Here is a 19,870-nt window from a genome sequence, read left to right as displayed (position 1 = left end):
ACATCAGTATGCAGTAGATTACTAGAGTAACTCTGAGGCTATACCCAACATTCTTATCAGGTGCATGCAAACAATGGAGCAAAGATTGGTCATACAGAGGTAAACTTTCAGAATTAGTTTCTTGTTAACTTGGTGATGCAACATCGAAATTCTTTATGCTTCTTGTCTTACTCAAATTCAAATTTTGAAAATAAATGCTTAGAATAACAATTTTAACAAACTGGCAAAGCTACCATTCCTTGCTACTGCTATGCAGCTATTTCCAAACTGAGTCATAAGCATGCTTTTCTGATCCCCACCAGCTACACATGTCACTTAACATGCAATTGGAGGATTGCATTATATTTACGAATATCTTGAAGGGATGTTACTAAATACGTATTGATTTTTTAAAAAGAGCTGGAAACAAACACCATTGCTGCTATTACAATGTGAACCCCAAGTGGCTTTCTAAACAAAAAATAGCTGGAAAATGCTGAAAATGAATAGATACCATACCTGTCCTTGTGGATCTCCCAGCCTAGTAGAGAGATGGACAAGTAATCAATGTGCAAGAATTGATAACTCACTACTGGTGGGCACAAAGTGTGGGAGCACAGAGAACAGGCACTTAACCTGGCTTAGGAATTTCTGGGATGAGTTGCTAAGGGAATTGACGGGATGGCAGGCAAATCAGATCGGCCCAGAAGCCTTCCCTGGTACCCACCCAGGGCCTGAAGGAAATGTCACTGTGGTCCCCAAAAGTCTGTCCCAGCTGATAGCACTGAGTTTTATTGGTTTACTTGTTCATCTTCCTCCACAAACTGGTAAGCTCCTGAAGGGCAGAAACTTTGTCATGGTATCCATAGAGCCTACTGATGCTTAAGAACCATCGGATAAACGGATATATGGAATTCTCTAGGGTAATGAAAATATTTCTTCTCTAAGATGGGCTAATGTTTAAAGATGATATTTTATGTCTATACCACAGTATATTTTAAAATGTGTACTAGTTAGTGTTTCAAATGCCGATAGCAAATATTAGATTCAGGGATGCAGGGCTGGCCAGTTAGCTCACTTGGTTAGACTGTGGTTCTGATAACACCAAGGTCAAGGGTTCAGATACCCATACTAGCCACCTGCCAAAAAAAAAAAAAAAAAAAAATAACCAAGTATTAGATGCAAGAACAGGGTCAGGAATCCTGGGAGATGCAGAGACAAACAAGACACAGTCACTGCTCTCCAGAAACTTAAGTTTAAACTGGAGGTTTCATGATACCATCTGTATCTGCACCAGAATAGCTTGTCTTTCATCTATATATATTTTGGAGTTCTACAAAATATTACTTTTGAATAAAGGGCACCATTGCCTAAAAGAAAATTGAAAACCCCAATCAAGTCAATAAGAAGGCTAAGTTTTCCAGAAATATTTACAGATTTTCCCCCCTCCATTGTAAGACTAGAAGGAAATTTAAATAAAGAGAATTGAGAATTTACATTTTTAGATATGTTCATATTCCTCCTGGATTTCATCTTAGTTTTTCTTCACTAGCCTTCTTTTAGCATCTTTCTTATAGGCAATACATAGCAATGTATAGATATTTACAATAATAAAAGTGTTTATTCTTTCCTATACACTTTATCACTTAATATTTGCTACTATCCAGAAAAAAGCTTCTATGTGTATCCTTTCTAAAGTTACTGCAAAGTATCTTCAAGATTCTATACTTAATGCCAGTTATTCCAAGATGTTTAAATCTAAACCACTACTTCTCTATAGCATGTGAGATTTTTAAAAATCTCATTTCAGAAAACGACGGTTTATCTTACTGAGCTGCAGACCCATATGCAGGGAATCCTTCCATGAGGTTTACAGGAAAAATGAGCCAACAGACATATAGGTAGAGTATTCTTTATTATAAACCATCAGATAACAGTATAATTGTTCATTTGAAGGATAACTGTAGCCAAGTCAATATAATCAAAAGTATTACTTCACTCAAATAGAAATAGTTTCTTTTTTGTTGTTGGTTTGTTTTGCATTAATTTGAACTTATCTTTAACATATGCTAGGATCACTTAATCTTATACAATTTGGTTGTTAAATTATAATAGGAAAAGACAAAATTTGGAATGCATGTTATATTTTGCTTTATTTGTTGAATATGTATACCAAATATTAAGATACACTCATAGTTAAGCAGGAGCTTTATAAAATGCTTTTGTTGTTTTAATGCTGTTATGGGGTATCCATAGCCTTAGAAGACAATGAAAAAGAGCATTCTAAATGCTAGGTGGTTAGCCAACTTTTTCTGATTTATACCGCGTGTAAAAAAATAATAACAAAACATAAAGTATATGTGTTAAAAAGTGACATCTTTATAGTTCCAAAGCACTGGCAGCTATTAAAATATCATCTAGCTAAAACAAAATGTTCACATCTCAATTTTTTAACAGAAAAAAAAAACAGTAACTGGCTCGAACAACATGATAAATGTTCATTCTGGGTCTTGTGAACAGGCCAAAATGTTACTATTTTTTATTGCACAATCTTTGCCCATGGCAACCTTAAACGTGTTTTGCAGTCCTGATGGATAAATGCTTAGCATGTCCGCTTTGCTAGTAATCCTGTAAAAGAACGGTATTCTTTCTTTCTTTTTTTTTTAAATTGTCTACCTCCTCAAGGAATGAATGCTAAATGAACACATTTAGAAGTCTGAAACCAAATACCGCATTACAATTTTTGAGAACTCTTGGCATCAAAAGAAAAAATCTGATTAAAATATGACTGTTACAATGACTAAAAGGTTAACTTCTCATCAATTCTAAATTCTCTGAATTTCACAGGTATCCTAATAAAAGCTTTTGGTGAGATGACTGGTGATAATCACATGTGCCAATTTAGTAATTTATGTTTCACAGAAATAATTCAGATTCACCACAGTAGTTTGTCCTGGTTTCCCAAAGCTTCATGGAAATCCAAGTTTTTTGGTTTTTGTTTTTAACGTCATTTATAAGCCACCAGTTCTGATTAGTTCTGTAAAGGTGTAAGATTACTAGAGGATGCGTTTGACAGCTTGTGGAGAGATCAATAAAGCTATGTTTGATCTCTGGAGCAAAAGCTGTGTGTTCTTGAAGCTCTCCTATGGAATGGCACTTATATGACACTCACCATATTAACGACTTTCCAAGAAAAGAGGTTGATAGGGAATTACTGGAAAAATGGGGAAGAAAGCAGAGAAAAAAAAAAACAAAAAAAAAACTTTGAGTCATGGAAGAAAAGTAGCATTTATCCAAAGAATCCATTACCTGATTGCTCAAAGGAGAAGGAAAAGAAAAAATTTTAGAGATAATTAAGAAATCATGTTTTTTCAAGCAAAAGAAAGATCTCCCGTTTTGTTTTTAAAGTTCTGACACATGAAGATGTCTATACAAACAGATTTACTGTTAGACTCTCAGTCCCATGAGAGCTGGGGCTGTCTTTAGTTTACATTTGTTTCCACAATACCTACCATTGTACCTGGCACAGATAGGTACACAATACATAGGTGGTGATCCAATAAACTAGAGGGTTTTCTAAACACTAAATGGGCCACCTAGTTTTAATGTAAAATGCAATAATTATTTTTTATTATATATATATATGAAAGTTTCTATTAGATAACACTAGTCATTACAAGAGGTGACAGTAGTAGCTCACTCATATATCTTTTTCACATGATCATTTCTACCTTGAATACAATTTAATGAGAAACACCTACCGTGCGCACTAATGCTAGAACGAGTTGACGCAGGATGTATATAAATGAAGAAACTTGGATTATTGAACTGCCATCTAAGCATAATTGCCATCTTAAATTATACATTTTTAAGAGGGTGTGAAATATTTTTACAAGCAATGCAGAGTTTATTAGGTGGCAATTATATACATATATATGTTAGCGCATATATATATATGTGTGTGTGCGCGCGCGCGCATGTGTTTGTATATATATGAAAGTACCTAGAAATTTGGGGGATTTTCCTCTATCACCCACAGGAAAATAAAAATAGGTTTATGATATCATATATTTTTTAAAGATGTTCTATTATTCAGTACTGCTGTTCCCCAGTAATTATAGGGGAATATAAAATTATTATCACTTTTCTTGGGAATCTATTTCCAGATATTCCTAGAGACAATCTGGGGCTCTGGTCTATGTGGAAAGCAGGAGTCTCCCTGGGTGGTTCTTGGACTAAGTTCTGATCTTATCTTGTAATTTGGGAATTCAGCTCATTTAATGTTTTCATATTTATTTTCTCATATTAGACTCATTTTTTTTTCAGTGGTAGATTGAGGCAATGTGACTTCACAGTTTCTTTTCCAATCATAGTTTAAATTTGTTTAAAATGTACCGTTAATATCAGCACAGTAGTCCAGCTACAGGTATTTTAACTTCAGAAATAAAATAAAGTTTTGTGGTTTATCTCAAATAATTCATGTTCAAGGCTTGATTTTTTTTTCTCGCCCACAGCACTAAAAGTGAGATCATTGAAACTACATCGGTTTGATTGCTTTGTTTTGTCTGAACGTGTTATTTGCCCTAGTGCTACGGACATCCGATTTTTGCTCTATAAACAGCTGCAATGTTTCTGTTAAGCCACACAACGTGCTTTATAATGACATGGCTGGTTGCAGCTGCCTTTTATTCTGCCAGCACCTTCAAATACTATTGACACTGTTGTTCATTTGTTTCCTTCCACAAATGCTGCCGCTTCTCATTACAGCATAGGCACGAAAACCCTGCTTTTCTAATCTCACTGTACTGGCACCAGGTTAACTAGGAAGCACAAAACAAATGGTGATAAAAATATGAATAGGGTACATTATATGTATTTACACATGTACTTAGAAATTTCAGTTAGTTGCAAATCTGAAATGATATAAGCCACTGCCTGCAATAGCATCTACTCCATAGAAGTGGAGCTGAAGATGTGACTGTTAAGACACTGAAGAAATTGGGTTATGTGGAGAGCCCATCTGAGTCAGAACTTTGTCCAGCCACTGCAGTGGTCCGTGAAGATGGATCTCGATCCAGCAGGGGGTGCTCGTAACATCCTGGCGATGGTACTCAGCTCCCCAACCCTGAAAAGCAAGAAGGGAGCCGACAGTGACCAAGTCGGACTTTACGGTCAGCCTCCAGAGCCACCAGGCAGCTCCTGGGACTGGGGCAGAGGGCACGCAGCACCCACCGGAGCAGCTCCTGCCCTGCACCAAGCGACACCCTCAGATGAGCCCCCATCGGTCACTCCCTCTGGGTCCACAATGAAATACGTGGACCCAGAGACAGTCTGGGGCTCTAGTCACATGGCAAATCATTTTCCCTCCCACAAGGGAAGCAAACTCCACCTTATGTTCACCCCCTTCATGCTGAAGACAGTGTTTTGCCCCAAATGGTTACTCACTACACACCAGTGACTGGACCTGAAAGTTGTAAAGAGAACTGGAGGGTGCTTCTTATTTTTCGGGGTTGATTATGAAAACTTGTTTCTCCTCTCTCTCTGGCTCATGTGACAATTTCCCATTTATCACCATTCATAGGAGAGGCAGTAAAAAATAAATAAATAAAAATAAATAAATAAATTTGCATATTTTCCTTTATATGTTATACATCAATGAAAAATTAGTTTTAAAATGGGGGAAGATCACAGCCTAGCAAAGTAGTTTTTTTAATTGGGAGCAGTAATTCTCCAGTTTTTGAAAATTGGATTTCAACACAACCACACTGCCTGGTCACACCTCACACTGGTGACCATGAATGAACCTCTAGGTTGGTTTGATGACAGCTGGCAGTCACACCCTGCTCCTCCAGTGCCTGTGCTCTCCCACCCCCCGCCCCAGCTGACTGCTCCACTCCCGTTCCTCCCCGCTAAGCCTCTAACACCTACTCCCCCATCCACACGTGCCACCCATGAGCTTCTATTTTAATGAGAAAAATGAAGCAACCAGAAATGAGAGTTTCCACAGCACCTGCACCCACACACTGAGCCTTTGCACCTCTCACCTCAGGTTAATCATCTGTTTCCAAATGAGCCCGTCCATCCATTTATGCATTAGACTCATTCGCTTTCCCTGGGACATCACTGCAGCCAACCTCCACCTTCCCTCCTACAATCTTTTGCTTCTACTAGATCATTCCCATCAGCACATGAACATGCTGAAACAGCTCCCATCTTCAAAATACTTCTCTTGGCCTACCAGCCATCAGTTCCTGCCCTTGGTCTTTCAGCCCTGTCTGGCAGAAACCCTGAAAAGAGGCGTCCGCCCTGGCTGCCTCAGTTCCTCTCCTCCTATCTCTCTTAAGTCCATTCTGATCAGCATTTCACTCCAGCCTTCGACAAAACTGTTCTTGCCAAGATCAAAAAAGACCTTTATGTTACTCAAATTAATGATCAGTGCCCAGTCTTCGTGTTACGTGGGCGGTGTCTGGTCTAGCGCATCACTCTGTCCCCTCCTCAGTGCACTGTCTTCTGCTGGCTTCCAAAGCACCACATGTACTTTCTCAGTCCTGCTCCTGCTTCACTGGTTGGTCTTTCTCAGTTTTCTCTGCTGGTTTTTTCTCTTCTCCCCAGTCCTTTAACATTGAAATATCCCAGGGCTCAGTCCTAGAACCCCCTGTCTTCTCTGTTTAAACTCAAACCCTTGGTGAGCTCATCAGACTCATGGAGTTGAATACCACCCACGTGCTACAATTCCCGATTTACTTCACAGCCCAGACCTCTCCCTACTTTGACAGCCTGCTCAGCGTCTCCACGTGAACGTGTGACAGACACCTCAAAGTTACTACCCTAACACTGAGCTCTTAATCTTATCTCCAAACCGTATTTGCCTGCATTTTCTCCATCTTGGGTGAAGAAAATTAAATTAATCTTTTAAACTCTTCTCTTTTTTTCACACCCTCCACCTAATCTGCCTTCGCAATTCCGAATCCTTCCCCTTCTGATAACTTTTTGGAAACTCTCCTGGTGGGAGCAACTGTCATTCCACCTGAATACTGCAATAGCTGCCTAACTGGTCTCCCTACTTCCAGCCTTGCCTGCGTAATGTCTATTCTCCATGCAGCAGTCACAGTGATCCTTTAAAAACATAAGTTGGAGGGGGCTGGCCGGTGAGCTCAGTTGGTTAGAGCACAGTGTTTTAACACCAAGCTCAAGAGTTTGGATCTCTGTACTGGTCAGCTGCTGAAAAAATAAGAGCAAAAAATAAAAACAAAAGTCAGATCATGAAAACCCTCACTCACATCCCTGTGAAGGCTCGCCACCTCTTTAAGAGTGAAAGCGACACTCCCTGCAGTGGCTTAGGAAGCGTGGCCCTGCCTCCCCACTGCTGCTCTCACCTCACCTCCCCGCACCGAGTAGGCACCAGTCTCAATGGCCGCCTTGTTCCTCCAAATTTCCAGGCATGCTCTTGCCGTGGGGTGTGTGCTCGCTCTTCCCTCTGCCTCTGCTGCTCTCCCCACAGACAGCCCCATGGCTAACTCCATCCAAGTCCCTGCTGCCTGTCGCCTTTGCAATGAGGCCTACTCTGGGTTGCAGCCCACCCCCACAGCACTCCAGTTCCTTTTCCTGCTCTGCAGTTCCTCTTTCCCGGCACCTTCTTAGTTATGACTGCTGTTTACGGTCTGTCCCTGCTAGGATACTGGTTCCAGGAGGGCAGATCTGTGAGTAATCACTGAAGGAGCTGTGATGGTTAATTTTAGGTGTCAATCTGATTAGATTAAGGAATACCTGGTAAAGAATTATAGAAACCTGGTAAAGAATTATTTTGGGGTGTGTCTATGAGGGTGTTTCCAGAAGAGATTAGCACATAAGCCTGAACAGGGTGGGAAAGACCCACCCTCGATATGGGCAGGCACCATCTGATCCGTGGGGCCCAGAGAATACAAAAATGGAGGAAAAGGCAAATCTCACTCTATTCTACTGGAGCTGGGATGGACTCTTCTCTCTTGTCCATGGACATCCAAACTCGAGACTCTTCAGCCTTTGGTTCACCAAAACACCAGCAGCACCTCTGGCTCTCCGACCTTTGGCATCAGGCTGAGAATCACAACTTCAGCTTCCCTGGTTCTGAGGCTTCCAGACTTGGACTGAGCCATGCATGCTACTGGCATCCAGTTTGCAGACGGCCTATTGTGAGACTCCTCATCCTTCACAATTGCATGAGCCAATTCCTCTAAGAAATCTCCTCTCATGTATTTATACACATACACTATTGGCTCTGTGTCTCTGGAGAACCCTGACTAAACAGAACCCTGAGAGAAAATTGGTACCCAGAAGTCGGGTGTTGCTAATAATGAATACCTGAAAATGTGGAAGCGGCTTTGGAACTGGATAATGGGCAGAGGCTGGAAGAATTTGGAGGAGCAGGCTAGAGAAAGCCTAGATTCTGGTGAGGCCTTAGAAGACAAGAAGACCAGGGAAAGTCTGGAACTTCTTAGAAATTGGTTAAATAATGGTGACCAGAATGCTGACAGAAATACGGACTGTGAAGACCATTCTGAGGAAGATGGAAATGGGAAGAGATTATTGGAAACTGGAGCAAAAGTCACCCTTGTTATGCAATGGCAGAGAATGTGGCTAGATTGTGTTCAAGTGCTTTATGGAATGTGGAACTTAAACATGATGAACCAGGGTATTTGACAGAAGAAATTTCTAAGCGGCAAAGCATTCGGGCAGTTGCATGGTTACTTAGCCTATGCTGAGTTATGGCAGCAAAAGCATGATGTAAAGCTGGAATTTATAATTAAAAGGGAAGTGGAGGGTAAAAAATCGGAAAACTCTCAGACTGGCCACGTAAAGAGTGGAGAAGTATGTTCAGAAGAGGAAAAGTGTGTTCATTTGCTAAGGAGATCAGGACAGAGAAAAGGGGTCATCAGGAGAATGGAAGAATGACCTTCAGGGCATTTCAGAGATGTTCAACCTTGCTCTTCCTATCACAGGTCCAGAGGCCTAGGAAGACAGAATGGTTTCTGGGAACAGGCCCAGAGTGCTCCCCTTGGGCTCACTGCCCGGGCCGCCTCAGGAAGCTGCTCCCTGCATTCAAGCACAGCACTTCTAAGTTGCCCCAGCCATGGCTAAATTGGCCACAGGTGCTGCTGGACCCACCACTTCAGAAGATACAAGCCAGAAGCCTTGGAGGCATCCACACTGTAAGGTTCGCAGAATGCAAGAGCTGTAGAGGCACAGTAGCCTCCACCCTCATTTCAAAGGCTGTATGGAAAAGCCTGAGGGCCCAGGAAGAGATCTGTGACAAAAGGCAGAGTCACCACAGACGGCCTTCACTAAAGCAATACTAAGCAGAAATATGGAGTTGAAGCTGCAGCAGAGAAACCCCACCAAGACCATGCCAACTGGAGCCATGCAAATGGGACCAACACTGAGACCCCAGAATTGTTGAGCTACCAGTGTCCAATGCCAGCCTGAGGAAGCTGAAGCATGGGCTGAGTCCAGGAAAGCTGCAGGAGCAGCACTGCACAAGGACTTGGGAGCCCAACCCCACAACACTGTGTAGAAGATGCTGGACATGGAGTCAAGGTGGATTACTCTCCAGCTTCAAGATTTGATGCCTGCCCTGCTGGGTTTTGGACATGCTTAGGACCTGTTATCCCTTTCTTTTGGCCTATTTCTCCCTTTTTGAATGGGAATATGTACCCTATGTTTGTCACACCATTGCATCTTGGAAGTAGACAACTTGTTTTAATTTCACAGATGAAACTTTGGACCTTTTTGAGTTGGTGCTGGAATGAGTTGAGACTTTGGGGATATGAGGATGAAATGAATGTATTTGTATGTGAGAAGGACATAAGTTTTGGGGGGGCCAGGGACAGAATGCTGTGGTTTAAATGTCCCCCCCACAAGCTCATGTCGAAAGCTCACCCCCAATATGGTGGTGGAAGGTGGAGCCTTTAAGAGGTGATTAATGGCTCAGTATTCACAATTCCAGCATTCAAGGTGACTTGAAAGAATATAACTTAGTACTCGATGCATGAGACCCGGCTCTCTCCTGAGGACACAGATTCCCTTGCAGCCCTCTCAAACAGTTCACTGTTTTTCTCATGTACTTCCTGACCACTGAGTGTATTGAGGTGAGGAATTTTCTCCTTGCTTCTCATTGTGGCTTCCAGATTCTTCTCCTTGTCTTGAGGCCAGCTGGTCTGTTTCCTGGACTCTTTTCTTCAGAGTCCTCTTAGTAACTCTTAAGACATGTGAACTGTGCCCTTGTGAATGGCTTGATCCATTCATGGAGTAATGGGTTGATGGTTTAATGGACTGTCATGGGCACGGTTCTGATAGTTTTACAAGTACAGCAAGTGAGAAGGTTAGCTCTCTATAGCTCTCGCCATTCTTGCCAGGTGACACCCTGCCATGTCACAGGACTTTGTACAGAGCCCATACCAAGAAGAAGGGCCTCCCCAGATTTGTTCCCTGGGCCTTGGACTTCCCAGCTTCCAAAACTGTAAGAAATACATTTCATTCCTTTATAAATCACCCCGTTTCGGGCATTCTGTTGTAAGCAACAGAAAACTGACTAGTACCAATCCCAGCACCTAGAACAGTGCCTGGCCTGGCACATGGCAGGTGCTCAATAAATGTTTGTTGACTGACTGAATAAATGAGTCCTAGAATCAGTAAAAATCACAGCAGAGACATTAAAGATGATCTAGTCTATCACCCCCCCCCCACAGTAGCCACCAGTGTTTAGTCATCTGCAATGTTTTAAACATATTTGCTAAGTATTTATTTTTTTAAAAAAGTCCTGTACTATTAGTAGCAGTTTGTTTTCTGTGAATTGTGTAGCTTTTTAAATTTAAATGATGAATATCTGAGAAATATATCTATCTGATCTTAGGAAAATCAGATTTCTATGCAAGTTTATATTACAGTGAAGTAATTACCTATGAGATATTCATATTTCATCCTACTTTTAAAAGCACAGACCTAAAAAAATAAACTGTACAATTCACACGATTTTTCATTAACGGCAATTTAATGCCCTCTGCTGGCTCAAAAACAACAGAACATTTGAAAAGATTTTCAGGTATATGTTTGTTGCTTTACATGTAAAATGCTTTTAAAATAGTGAATTTGAATAAAATTACTTTGTCATCATGAAAGAGAAATGGTTTCAAGAAGCTATTTTTTAAAATTGGAAACTTTTATTGGCTCTTATTTGTAAAATAATTATTTAAGTTATAAATATAATAAAAAACATTATCTGAGTACAGAAAAATAGGGCAGTATTTTTAAAATAACTTTAAAGGGTTAATAAAATTTACTGTGAAAAAAACCTGGAACAAACCATACTGATTCCTTGGATGGCTTTGTGACAATGTGAAAACTGTGTCACATGTACCCAGTTTGGTAAACAAGCTCAGATTCTGAAATATTAGAATGATTTGCAAGTGCTTTGCAACAGATGAAACAGCAGATGACAAAAACGACGCCTTCAGCTTCAACGTACAAGCCCAGTCATTTTCCCCTTCCTCTAAGTAATTTCCTTGGTTCTCCAACGTTCAGAGCAACCTTAATAACATTTAATTTGAGAAATTCAACAAATATTCATTAACAGAACATATACTACTTTCTGAGAATTATTCACAGCCGCTTTCATGTTTCTATCCCGCTTTATGTTTGTAATAGCACTTAATTTATACTGCCTCATAGTAGAGCCAGTTCTGTTCATTTTTTAGCTTATCTATAAATATTATCTCCTCCATTTGCCTATATGCTTTCTAAGAGTAAAAGAGTGTCTTATTTAATTCAGGTAAATTCACCAACATTTACTGAGTCATAATAGTGCTTGGCAATTTGAGGGATGGGAAAATCTCTGCTTTATTTATTTATTTAGTTAGTTGGTTATTTAGTTATTGGCAGCTGGCCGGTATGGGGGATCCAAACCCTTGACCTTGGAGTTATAACTCCATGCTCTAACCTCTGTAGCATTTAGTCCTATAAAATTATTATTGTCACTTTATCTTCTGCATTCAAAACAACCAGACAGCTACCTTAACTTGTTTTTCCTCCAAAAGTAATATGCTTAAGAAGTTTCATATAACTGCTAAGCAAGACAGTTCTCACTCACAGAGGAGCTCTTCCTAAACATTATTAATAGGATTCCAAAAAAAAAAAAAAAATGCTGTCTACCTGAATTGGCTGTCAATCCACCACATCAACCAAAGAGTGCTTTTTTGTAATTTTCCATTTCATAATCTGAAAGCAAGCACTCCTTACCTTAACAAAACTCATCCGGATAGTGCACATCTTGGTTAACTCGTAAACGACTTCAAAGCCATGGTGAACGGACTGGGCGAGCAGCTGAGCAAAGAGCTGGTTGTTGAAGACCTTGAGACTGCACCCGCTGGGGATCTTGCAGACGGTGGCTGGGTGGAAGCCGTGCTGATAGTTGCAGTTCCGGCTCTGCACAAAGATGCTGCTGTCACTCACGCACTCGGCATACACCTCTCCCCCAACGTAGTACAAGTGCACGCCTGCAGACGCAAAAACACAGCCTTCCTGCACACGCTGCTTCATACCCGTCCCCTCTCAGTGCCTCCTGCAGCCTCAGGAGATGACACTCTTTACTGCCAGGTTTGTTTTCCCATCACCAATCGTAGATGAGTAAGATGTGTGACCCAAACACCCATGTGTTTTATTTTAATTACAATCTGTGTTTTTTCCACAAGTCCATTTAAAAGTGCATTGCAACCCATGCTAGAATGACTGCAATCCATGCTGCAACCATTCCCAAGAACCAGTCAATAGGCTCTCATATACGATTCCTCCCATCACTCTCTCAATCTCACGCTTATTTGTTCCAAAAATAAGGTTCATAATATTAGAAACAAAATTAATATATCATGCAAAAAATATCAATTATTCCTTCATGTACACATACAATTTTTTTTTTTGCAGCTGGCCAGTATCAGAATCTGCATATACAAATTTTAAAAATTAAAATTGGACACAGTTATTATTATGAAAATGTTACTTAAGTGCATATGCTAAACCCACTTCAGAGGAAGCAATAAATGGAGTTTAAAATTCATTTTACCAACAGTTATAAGTCTATTTCTCTTAATAAGTATCTTAAAGAGATCTATTTCATTTAAAAGCTTATCACGTGCTATCGTAAATCATATAAATAATGTCTACTTTTTACTTTTGAACAATGAAATCCCTACCACATTTGCAGATATATAATATAAAAACTCACATGCAAAATGTAGATTATATCATTTTATCTAACATTCTCAGAATTAAAGTCCAAAAAAGCATCGTGAGAATGTTGCTGCTCATGTTGATTTTCATTTCAAATTAAGTTTTAGTTGATTCTTTCCCTCTAAATATCCAGGTTTGAGATTCAACATAAATTTATAGCCAGGGACTGGGGCTAGATAAAATGAAGAAGTTCTAGTGTAATGAATATTAAATAACAGAGCATTTTTTCTTCAACTTTTAATGGGGGAAAAAAATTGCCCACCACTAGATGTCAACATGATTATAAATACAATCACCATAAAGTTAAAAAGTATTCATAGAAATGATGCAGAATATACTTATAGTAATATATTTTGGGTCTCCTCACAATGAAATACAAAACTTAATGGATAGAACTTACAGACCTCCAGGGCTTCTCAGACCCCAGTCTGCATAACTTTGAATTTAGAAAACATTACTGGTATAGCTGCTTAGAGGTTCTTTGTCAGGTTCTAAGTAGCGCTTTAGGCAATTCTGCATTATATATGACTACCCCCTCCCCTCTGCCACTTTTATCGTTTGTTTTTCCTCCAGCTTCTTTCCCTTAATAAAATTTTAGGAAAGAAAAATTTTGAGTATATGTATTCCAACCACATCACTCGGAAGAAACTGACCCAGAGTCACACAGATAAAGCAGGCCAAGGTTCTGCCATCACCACCTACATCTGATCGGTCCCCTCCTCCCTTTCCTCAGCCCTCCTGTCCCTTCTCTTTGAGACTCACCTCCATTATCCACTCTCCTGAGCAACACCCATGGCAGAGGCAGCGCGGACGCTCCTAATTGGCTGGACCTTTGTGTTGGCGGCGGGGCAGGGGCAAAACGCAACCACCGCCTCCTGGAAGAGCTGTAAACACCCAGGGGAGGGCCTGCCTCTGGCTGGGGGTGGGTTTTTAAAAGAGGGAAAGCAGGTGGTGAAAGAGCCAGAGTGGGGCTGCTAAAGGCTTAGCAGGTATTTGAATTGAATGACCTTCAAATATATAATCCTCCCAGAACCTATTACGCAAAATGGATAAGATTTGTGTTATCTGACTCTGGTCTTTACTTACAGGGTGGTTTTCTTTTCTCTCTCTCTCTTTTTATTTTTTGCAGCTGGCCAGTATGGGGATCATGAACCGCTGACCTTGGTATTACCCACACCATGCTCTAACCAACTGAGCTAACCGGCCAGCCCTAGAGGGTGGTTTTCAGTCCTATTAAGGTCTTATCTGCACTCCTGGCCAGGTAGGTAGAAGCTCAGCATCCTGAAAGAGAAGAGGGAGCAGAGACAACAGGGTGAGCACATGGAGTGTGCTGTGGACACTGAGAGGACCAAGTCCAACTTCCAGGGTGAAGTAGGCCTGGTTTCGGCTTAGAGACAGCAGCATCTAAAGAGTTGGGCAGGAAAATGATTTTATCCGCATCCATTTGGTAGTCCAAAATAGTGGCTTTAAGCCATATGTATCAGATTCCAGATCACCACAGAGTAGGAGAGTAGTTCTCAAACTTTAGCTTGGATCTGAACCACTTGGAGGGCCTATTAATGCAGATCACTGAATAAGCAGGTCTGGGGTGAGGCCCAGGTGAGGCACCTAATTTTGCCACACCATGGGAATCACTGGATCAGAAGCTCAGGCTGTTTACACACCAATCCCTGGAATTGGGAAGGGCTTGATTTTAAAGTGTGTGATACCTGACAACTATTTCAGACAAGAGTTTCATAGAATTCGTAATCCTATTCTGTTTGTGAACACTAGCAGATAGTCTCATGTGTTTTTACATCTACTTCAGAATTTCACCTCATTGAAGGTCATTATTTGTGAACTCTCTTATGTCTTTTTAAATGACTTGGGAAAAAATGAACATGTGCAAATTTTACCACAGCCTACATTATGAGGTTCTGTATAAAATGCTTAAAAGTGACATCATACCTATTATTGTTGAAATAAATTATGCCATTAAAATGTTGTTGTAATTGAGAAGCTTTAGAGAAAGAAGTAGAAAACAAAGCTACTGTTACAACCCTGTAGCCTGTTCTAACTCCTAGAAATAAGGGTAAATGCCCCAAAGAAAGTATCTCCTGAGATTACAATGAGAACCCAGGCAATGTGATCCTCTGGCAAGTTCTGCCCATACCTTGGACTACATTTCTGCTTGCGCTGTGTCTTTCTTTATCTGATCTTTCCATGTGTGTGTGACCAACGCTCACTTTTTATGAGACTGAGGAGTTTGGAGTCCATGTGACGGTGAATTTGGACCAGAAGTTCCTTGAGTTTGATTTGGGTCTGCTGGATCAGACTGCAAGTGTGCCCCCTTTTAATACCCTTCTCTCATCTTTTGTTTTGTGGCTTTGGTTCTTCTTCTTGTTTTTGGCAGCTGGCCATAGGTATGGAGCTCCAAACACATGACCTTGGTGTCCTTCTCTAATCCTGAATGACAGAGAAAGACTGGGCGGAGGGCAGGTTAGGCAGGCTGGGGAAAGTGTTTCAATGCTCTGGAATCTACTAAGAGTCAGAGGAGGAAGTCGGTGTCCCAAAGTGGAAGGAATGTCCATGGAGCCCCTCCTGACTGGGGGGAAGGGAAAATTCCACCATAAAAGGCAGGGCTCATTACGTCACTGCCCAGCTCAGAGAACTCTGGGGCCTCTGCACTCTCCTTAGAACAAAACCTACACTCACCAGAACAAACGAAACACCTTCCTCCGAGTTTGTAATTGACCTTCCTCGGGCCTTTGTTGCCTTCTCCTGTGCACAGCGATTTTAAAATCTGGCTGACCGTCAGGATCACCTGGAGCTTTAAGAAAGTACGTATTTCTGGATATAATGTGGTATTTGAAAAACTTCTTATATATATACTTAGATACATGTGGGTACTTGAGAAAGTTTGTGGAAAAAGAGAATTAAAGATAAGATGAATCTTTCCATGAACTTTTTGAAGTACCCTTGTATACACAAATAGATGGGCGAAAGGATATGAAGTCTGCGATTTGCTGTAAAGTTCTCCAGTAAAGATACCGTGGAGGGGCAGAGGAAAGAGGACGGCGCAGATGACTCATTACGGAAGGTGGAGATGGTAATAGGAAGACTCATCACACTGTTCACTCTACTTTTGCTTGTATTAGAAATTACTCACAATAGAAAATGTTTTAATATATGATTAAAAAATATTTAAAAGAATAGATTCCCAGATCTGCACCAGGGCCTAGGTCAGAGGGCGGGGGTGGGTCCTCCACAGGACTGTGCCTGCAGCTGTGCACTGCACAACTCTGGGGTTTGCCTCATTGTCTTCTAAGCTTTGTGTAATTATTACAGTATTTTTTCCAGCAGATGGCAGTAATTTCTCTCGAGGAAGGGGCATCTTTTCCTAATCCACACAGTCACCTCTGGGCTGGTGGCAAGGTTGGTCCCCCAAATCTGTACATGAAGACTAAGTCTCTCTGAACAATACAGTGAACACAACTGCACTGCACTGAGTGTCCCCTCACTGCCGCTCACACACCCGGCCACTCTGGGCTGGCTGCACCATGAGACTTTTCCCTTGCCACTGCCACAGTGTTCCCAGAGCATCCTTACACTGTGTCCCAAGCCATCCTCACATGAGCAAGAAAGCCCATGAGATAAAATTTAGAAAATACAGATGCAGAAAATAAAGTCAGCCACTAATCCATAGCCCATAAATAATCAAAGTTAACATCTGTTATATACCTTCCAGCCTTTTTTGGGATCATAATCTACAGGATGTTTCTAAAAAATTTTTTTCATTTAGTAATATATTGTGATCATTTTCTCAGGATAAGTATTCTGCAACTTAAATTATTTTTCCTTGGAATTTTTTTCCTTTAAATATTAAATCAAGGATGCAAGTTTTAATGACTGTAATAGGATGACATCCTCTGTTAAAACATTTTTTAGGATTTGCTTTTTTAAGGATGAGAAGCCTTATACAAGTTCAATGGCACAATGGAAGAGGTCTTTTGAGACAGAGAAACTAAATCCATTGGGAAAGGAAACAATCCAAATTGCCCGCAGAAGTGCAGATCCTCTGTCCAAGGAACTGACAAGCCAAACCTTCGCATCAGGATAATTCTGTTCATAAAACAGAAAGAATTACTAGAATCCTACAGAGCTTGAGACATGCAAGAAAACAAAGATTCATAAAAAGGTGAAAAACTAATTCTAAAAACAATTCAATGATTTGGAATATGTGATGATTATTTTCAGGATAGTCTTGGTTTACCTCAGTAAGTTCAATAACCAGGGTTAATGCCTCAGGAATGACCACAGTTACCTACTTTTTCTCCCACGAAGGGAAGAACAGATACCAGGCAGGACAAATACCACCTGTCTATACCTGCAAAACAGAAATGAGCCTGTCTTGTTCAAAGTGTTGATTCATACCAGGAACCTGGCACAGGCTCATTATGAGGGTTAACAGAGTAACTTGAGTCACATTAGAAATCATAGGTGCTCAGAAATGTTGTACTATTGATTATGATTACATTAAGTCATGCATTTCTAAGAAGCATTACCCTACCTCAAGGCCTCTGCTTGTGCAGTCAATTCAAAGCTGTGGTTTGCCTAATTATTTGGAAATTCAGACCATCTTAAAAGCCTCTCCGAGAAAGCAGGCAAGTATTATCGTCCAATTATCTAGGCTGGCTGTTACATCATGCCCAAATCATCGGGAACTGGTCCTTGTGTTATTTTGTGCAGTCACGTATCAGTATTGTATGTCAGTGGCTTTTTGTCTTTTTTCTGTGAAGACCCTATAATCCTCCCATGGAGGTACTCGGGGCTGTGTGTAATTCTCACTGCAGTACTTCCCTTCTAGCATGATGTTTTCATAAGAAAAACATAAAATATCTGATTTACATTTCAAAAATCAACCATTGTAAATTTCAGCACTCTACTATTAGTTGGGCCTTTTTCAAGACCGCAGAGTTGATTACAACATACCACTGCCGCAGCATATGATAGGTATTTTCATTCCATTTCGAGAGGTTCAGTTCTACAAACAGTGCAGTATGAAAGGTGCCAAGATAAAAAGGGAGAAGGATCCGTCCACTCCAGCAGAGTCCTGGGTGCAAATCCCTGGCATCACTTGTCTGAACATGTGTAAGCTACTGGACTCTGTGAGTTTCAGTTGCCTCAGCTGTAAAATGGGACTAATATAAACTAAGTTGTAAGGTTACTATAAGGATTAGAAATAATATGTGTAAGTGCATGACAGAGTGCCTCACACACATTAGGTCATCAGTGGGAACAGCTGTCATCATTGTTTTTATCATTATTTAGCATCTCATTGGAAAGTGTTCAAGTGGTTTGTGTAAGTGCATGACAGAGTGCCTCACACACATTAGGTCATCAGTGGGGACAGCTGTCATCATTGTTTTTATCATTATTTAGCATCTCATTGGAAAGTGTTCAAGTGGTTTGCCTAGGTTTCAAGGAAGAATATGGATAGCCTGCACATTAGAAAGCAGTGTTCCAGGCTATTCAAGCTTTTGCCTCTGCTATTTAAGCAGTAGCCTTTGGTATGCTAGTGTTAACTGGTTAGTAGCTATTTAAAGCACCTTGCTAGTGAGGTCACAATAATAGGTCTAATCCCTTTGCACCAGTTAATTGTTGCATGGCTATGAATAAATGCTTCACACCAGCCCCAACACCTCACCGTGGGTCCCATTAGTTAGACAGCAGGGTGGAAGAGCCTGGGTGAATCTGCAAAAACCATCACCACAAAAGAAACACAACTCGAGTGCAGGCAGTGCTGACAGGGTGGCGACACTGACTTCCTTTAGGAGGACCAGCCATTTCAGCTCTTTTTAAGTAACAAAGAACTCAAACCAGAAGTGTCCTCAAAGCTAACTGATAACTACTGAGGGCGGAAATCGGTCATCAGTATAATAAAAATAAAAATTTTTTTCTGTGTGTGGATATTCTCCATCCTTTCCTCCCAATTCTAATCTCGATACAACAGCCAAAGGATCTTTTTAAGGTGTAAACTCAGATTGTAAATTCCTCAACCTAAAGCTATCTTTCCATTTCACAGAGTCAAAGCCACAGCCCTTAACATGGCCTCAAGGCTCCGGCAGCCTGGTCCTGTCCCCTTTCTCTGCTACACACACACTGGCTTCTTGCTGGTCCTCACAACACGCCAGGTGGGCTCAGGGCCTTTGCACTCGCTGTTCCCTTGCCTGGAAAGCTCTTCCCCCAGATATCTGCATTGCCAGTTCCCTGTCTAGCTCTCCGCTCAAATGCCACCTTCAAAGGATGGCCTTCCCTGCTCCCTGGGTCTAAAGTACAGCATGCCCCCTCCCCATCCTCTTCCCTGCTTTGTTTTTCTCTATCTGACATACTATCTATAATATTTCCTGTCTCTCTTTCCCTAATAGTATGCAATCTAGGAAGGTGGGATTTTGTCTTTTTCTAACTGCTGCCTCCCTAGTGTTCAGACAGTCTGAGAGTAGGTGCTCAGTAAATATTTGTGAGATGAAATGGGTATCTCTAAAATCTTTGTATCTCTGTGAATTAACTGTGCAGTGCAAGTTAATTTATTCGCTAACCTAGGAGTGCATTTTGCAGCAAACTCACGCAGGCTGATGCTCCAGGAAGCCATGCT

At 40.9% G+C, this 19,870-nt stretch overlaps 1 protein-coding gene across 2 annotated transcripts in view; it reads right to left on the bottom strand.

Annotated features, from left to right (window-relative positions):
• Window positions 1-4,473: 4,473 nt before the first annotated feature.
• The window catches only part of SMAD9 (SMAD family member 9), a 29,637-nt gene continuing 14,240 nt past the window's right edge, over window positions 4,474-19,870 (bottom strand). The window contains exons 4-5 of one of the 2 annotated variants that reach the window (XM_008585319.1): window positions 12,250-12,506; window positions 4,474-5,104 (exon numbers count right to left, since the gene is read on the bottom strand). In XM_008585319.1, coding sequence (XP_008583541.1) covers window positions 4,961-5,104; window positions 12,250-12,506 — 401 coding nt within the window. In that variant the 3' untranslated portion in view covers window positions 4,474-4,960. Of the gene's footprint in view, window positions 5,105-11,289; window positions 11,542-12,249; window positions 12,507-19,870 lie in introns of those variants that run through there. The other variant, XM_008585320.1, reaches the window with a different exon arrangement.

The sequence above is a fragment of the Galeopterus variegatus genome, unplaced genomic scaffold, assembly GCF_000696425.1.
Source record: "Galeopterus variegatus unplaced genomic scaffold, G_variegatus-3.0.2 Scaffold3514, whole genome shotgun sequence".
NCBI classification, from domain to species: Eukaryota; Metazoa; Chordata; class Mammalia; order Dermoptera; family Cynocephalidae; genus Galeopterus; species Galeopterus variegatus.
Note: the sequence above shows the minus strand (reverse complement) of the source record. Positions and strands in the feature narration are given on the sequence as shown.